The 5,155-nt window shown below is 37.4% G+C and overlaps 1 protein-coding gene across 1 annotated transcript; it reads right to left on the bottom strand.

Moving 5' to 3' along the window:
- Nucleotides 1-235: 235 nt before the first annotated feature.
- On the bottom strand, nt 236-3,793 carry LOC141075860 (potassium voltage-gated channel subfamily V member 2-like). Its single transcript, XM_073563020.1, has 2 exons — nt 2,451-3,793; nt 236-987 (listed from the first exon to the last, which is right to left on the bottom strand). Exons 1-2 carry the CDS (start codon nt 3,678-3,680, stop codon nt 727-729), a joined length of 1,491 nt encoding a protein of 496 aa, XP_073419121.1. The 5' UTR covers nt 3,681-3,793; the 3' UTR covers nt 236-726.
- Between the last annotated feature and the right edge of the window lie 1,362 nt (nt 3,794-5,155).

Raw genomic sequence — 5,155 nt, 5'->3', positions numbered from 1 at the left:
GCCCTCTTGGTATCTGTTATGATCTATGTGATTATTGTTATGCTGTAATGTCTATCGTCTGTACAAGTCCCCTCTGAAATGTAAAGTGCTGCGGAATATGTTGGCGCTATAGAAATAAAATGTATTATTCTATAATAATACTTTATATACTTGAAAATGTTTAACCGAAAGTTAAAGTGTAAAAGCTCACACACGAACAAACACATAGACTCAGACAAAAGAAATAAGGGGGAGATGTGATAGAGAATATTATGACCTATTAATATCCATCTCATAGAGGTCATATATTTAACAAGTTACAAAAGGAACCCCAAGGAGACCAAACAAGGTTAAATCTCTCTACAGTATTGTGATTAAGGGCTGCCCTATACTCAAAATTCTTGATATCCTTGATCTGAGAATATAGATCTAGTTGGGAAGGTGGAGAGTTTTGCTTCCAGTGGTAGGCAATCCAACAGCGTGCTGCTGTCAGCATATGTAAAAGCCATCTAATGGATCTATTCAATATGGACTCAGGGAAAGTATTTAATAGAGCTGAAGATCAGAGGGACATCTCTGAAAACTTGCTTAGTGAGCAGTTGGATGTTCACCCATAACCTCTAGATAGAGTGCCAAATACTGTGAGTTTTAAGTAACATCTGCTTCTGATTTTGTGTGAAACAAAGAACTTCTGGTCATAGTCTGCTACTTAACGTCCATTGTCCATGTGGCATTTTCAAATCTCCTCTAATTGGTATTTTGTTTTGTGACACAACAGGTTTTTATCTTCTCCATTATCCTTTCTTTGAATCTGATTTCAGCAGTTTTCATAACACTGGTACTTTCATGTGCTTTTAGTTTTGCATAAAAGTCTGAAAACCTGTTGTAAAGTATAGATATGGGCATGCCATTCAGAATAATACCAAAAGATATACACAGAAATGCTACAATCCGCCCCAAAATTGTGTCAGGAATTGTATCACCATATCCTACAGTGGAAATGCTGACCTATAAAAAAGGGAAAAACAAAATCAAGCATGCCAAATAAAAAACAGGTATAAATTTCCACAGAGCAGTTGAATTAATTGCATAGTATAAAAACGTTACCGGCAATTTCTTTTTACAAAGGTGGGTGCATTTTGTTAAAATGGTGCAAACTAAACTGGCTATATTTATACTTTATTTCATTCATTAAAGAGCATTACAGGATTTCAAAGGAAATCAGACAGCTGATACCTGCTGCCAGATCCTTCGGCAGTATGTATCAGACACTGGCTGCATCATTTCAGCCAGGTATGTTTTTCCCTGCCAGTTTGTCCCTGTTGCCCTCCAGTTGATTAACAGGTCTCACTCTATGTACATACATGGTAGAGACCTGTCAAACAGATAGAGTGACACTGGGAGAAGCTGGCCATGCATTCCAGAAAAAAAAAACATACCTCATTTCAGTTGTGTATCCAGGCTCTAATTCATGGTGCCCATGGTTTGGTCAGCATGAATGAAGTGGCAGGTTACCTTTAATTACTTTAGCAATAAATATTTCATTACAATAATAATAATAATAATAATAATAATAATAATAATATCATTAATAAATAATAAAGATAAAGTAAATTAAGGAAATTTATCAAACTTAATAAGACAGATTTCTGGCAAAATTTGTTCAAAAAAGCGTACTTTCATGTCTTTCACGACTTAGGCTATTTTCACATTGGCGTTTTTTAGCGCAGCGCTTCGTGCACAATAGAAACGCATGCAAAAAACGCCTCATGCGTTTTGCATGCGCTTGCGTTTTTTAGGCGCATGCGTTTTAACCAGTTTCTAGCCATGTTAACTCTTAACGTTTTTTAACGCAGGCGTGCGCATGTCCATAGACTGTAATGCGTTATTTTGTCACATTCCGTGAACATGCGTTTTTTTGACGCCGTTGGATGGACCCAAAAATGCAACTGGTTGCGTCTGGTGCGCCTAGGTGCACACCTTAAAAAAAAACATGCGCATGAAAACGCATACAAACGCATGCAAACGCAAGACCATGCGCCCCCCATGTTAAACATAGGTGCGCATGACGCATGGGCATGGATGCGCACGATGAGCTGCGCAAAAAAACGCTAATGTGAAACCAGCCTTACACCTTATATATGTGTTTTTGAAACATTCTGTGACTTGCCCAACAAGGGGGCATGACTACTCTGGAAAGGGACACAGCTCAATGTTAGGTGATTAGGCTAATGTGCAACATCGTGTGGGAAAATAATCAGTACAATTTTGGTGCAGATATTGGGCACTAAGGTAACTAGTAGATTTTGTAGACTTAAATATAGAGCATGTTTAGGCTGTCAAGTCTATCAAACACAGCAATCACTGTTATAAATCTGTCACATTTTAAGACTGTCTAAATTAAGTTTGTACTGTCTAAGAATAAAGGGTCTTGAGAAAAATGCCCCACTGACTGGAAATAAAAAACTTACCGCTGCCCACCACCAGGCATCTGGAATGCTGGTGAAATTGGTACCGGGGATATCATGTTCGACAGAATGCATTAAAGCAGAGAATGTAAACACACCCATAGCAATGAACAGGAACAAACAGCAAACTTGTTGGTAACACTGACGGATGGTAAAACCAAAAGCTCTTAGTCCAATAGAATGACGGGCTAGTTTTAAAATACGAAATATCCGCATAAGTCGAATTATTTTTAGCACTTTCCCAAGTTGTCCCACTCTTTCCATTTTCTCCATATCATCAGGGTGCAGATGGACATACGCTTCTTCTGAGAACCTCTCAAATATAATCTGAATATAAAATGGTAAAATAGCAATAAGGTCTACTATGTTTAACACTGTTTTTAGAAATCTTCTAATATCTGAGGTTGATAATAGTCTCATGATATACTCTGTGGTGAAGAATATAACACAGGCAATTTCCACATGTTCCATATAAGATACACCATAGAGGTTCAGATGTTTAAGTTCATCTACAGTACTGAGACACATGGTTACAATAGAAATCAAGACAAAAATGCTGGATAAAATTGCTAAAATTTTAGCTGGAATAGAAGAGTATGGATTTTCCACTAAATTCCATATCCTTTTCCTCAAATTTCCAAGCCACTTGCCTTCAAAGTGCTTTTCATGATCATGACGTTCAAGCTCAGCTTGGAGTTCTTTTTGGATCTTAATATTCTCTTTCAGTTCATCTTGATGTTCTTGAAACAGAGTACGACAACAGTTATGTGTATAATTTATATGAATGCCCCAGTACTCAATTTCCTCAACATAGTTAAGAGGGCAAAGCTCATCCATTATCCATAAAATTCCACTACGATAGAAATGGGATATGTAACAGAAAACAGTAGGGTCCCGGTCAAAGAAATATTCATTCCTCTGCACGGAATATTCATCACAAAGATCTAATCTTTTTACAGGATCAGAACAAGTAGCAATTCTTCCAATTCTTGTCACTGGGTATTTTGCTGCTGCTAAACAATCAATCTGAAATTTCTTTCCTCCGACATTGAGGTTGAGGATAAAAGGATTTCTTATTGACGACTGGATAGCGTTTCGGCCTCCTGGTTTAGAACTCTGCTCAGTAAAAGTAGCATATAAATTTCCTCTGTAAAGATCCGCCAGACTGTGAGAGTGTTCTACAAACCTTGCTCTGGAAGAAAGAGGTTTTCCTCTAGCACATATGTCTTTCATAATTTAAAATGCCAAGTCTCAAATTGGTGATTAATCTGATTTTAGGTATTGCTTGAAGACAGGACAGAATCGTAATGGCTGTAGAAACATCCTTTTCTTGGGTGCTCTTTAGTTCTCAACAATGTTTTATTTTTAAATAATGTAATTCGTTTCTGGGATAAAAGAGGATAAAAGGGATGAATTAGTAAAGGCTATTGCTGTGGCTAAAAGCAGCTTTTCTTTAACCACTGTAATAGGATTGTCTAGTGACAAATGAGTACATCATGAGCAGGACTGTAGGAGTGACTTATGTAAAACCACTATCTTAGAAGAATGTATCCAACTCAATTGTTTTATTACCATAAAAGATTTATTTGGTAAATCTCTCTTCAGTTTGTTCTTATTTTGTTCATACATTGTGGGCATCATATGATTTTGTGTCTATACCGTGGGTTATGGGCCAATTTATGTGCTAAGTATCTTTGTTTTTTTCCTATTTTCTAGAACAGTAATGCAATTCTAATTTCATATATTTCATATTTACATGCTATGACGTTGCAGAGTTCAACTTTGTTAGTTATACTACAGTACCAGTCAAAAGTTTGGACACACTTATTCATGCAATGCTTTTCCTTGCTCTTATTGGAATGTGCACATTGCAGATTTAGACTGAAAACAGTAAAAACTTGAAAGAACCCACATGGAAACAAGGGGTAAAGAAATGTGGGAAAGACGAAAAACTTTAGATTCTAAACTACCCCTGATTTACTCTGAAGACCACATGTAGCACAGAAGAATTACAGTGTGGGACACTATGGATTCCAGCCATCCCTCCATCCAGCCACCCCTCCATCCATCTCCTCCATCCGTCCATTCATCCATCCATACCTCATTCATCCACCAATCATTCATCCATCCCTCCCTCATCCAGCCATCCATACCTTCATACATCCCTCCATACATCCAGCCATCCCTTATCCAACCATCTATCCCTCATCCAGTCATCCCTCCATGCATCCCTCAAACATCCAGCCATCGCTCACTCATCCATCCTTCATCCAGCCATCCCTCCATCCCACGCATCCTCAGTGACTGGCAGTAACCTAGATGACATCTTGGCACCATCCAGGTTGAAAACTGTTTATCGGATCACCACAGAATAACAACCCTTAAAAATATAATTTATTAGTATTCAATTAAAAATGATCAACTATTTCAAAAATACCAATTACAAACACCAGAAAAAACAGGGATAGGTGTTGATTGGGCAAAAAAATGTTTTTTTTATCAGAATAGGGTGTGTGTTAGTGCTGAGAGCAGGCGCTGAGAAAGCCTCCTGTTGTGCCTGTCAGATCACTGATCTGACACAGTGCACTGCAAAGTGTCAGATCAGCGATCTGACATTTTATAGTAATGTCCCATACTGGGACAATATAAATAATAAAGTAAAAAAAAAGTGAAAAAATATTTTTTAAAAAAATTCCTAAATAAATAAA

Source organism: Dendrobates tinctorius, unplaced genomic scaffold (assembly GCF_039654945.1).
Source record: "Dendrobates tinctorius isolate UK_male_01 unplaced genomic scaffold, ASM3965494v1 ptg000377l, whole genome shotgun sequence".
Lineage (NCBI taxonomy): Eukaryota > Metazoa > Chordata > Amphibia > Anura > Dendrobatidae > Dendrobates > Dendrobates tinctorius.
This window is presented reverse-complemented; position numbering and strand designations above follow the sequence as displayed.

Coding starts and splice junctions, on each gene's coding strand:
- LOC141075860 (XM_073563020.1), bottom strand. CDS start 3,680: ATGAAAGACATATGTGCTAGAGGAAAACCTCTTTCTTCCAGAGCAAGG. Junction 988..2,450: donor ATGCCTGGTGGTGGGCAGCG/GTAAGTTTTTTA, acceptor CCTTTTTTATAG/GTCAGCATTTCCACTGTAGG.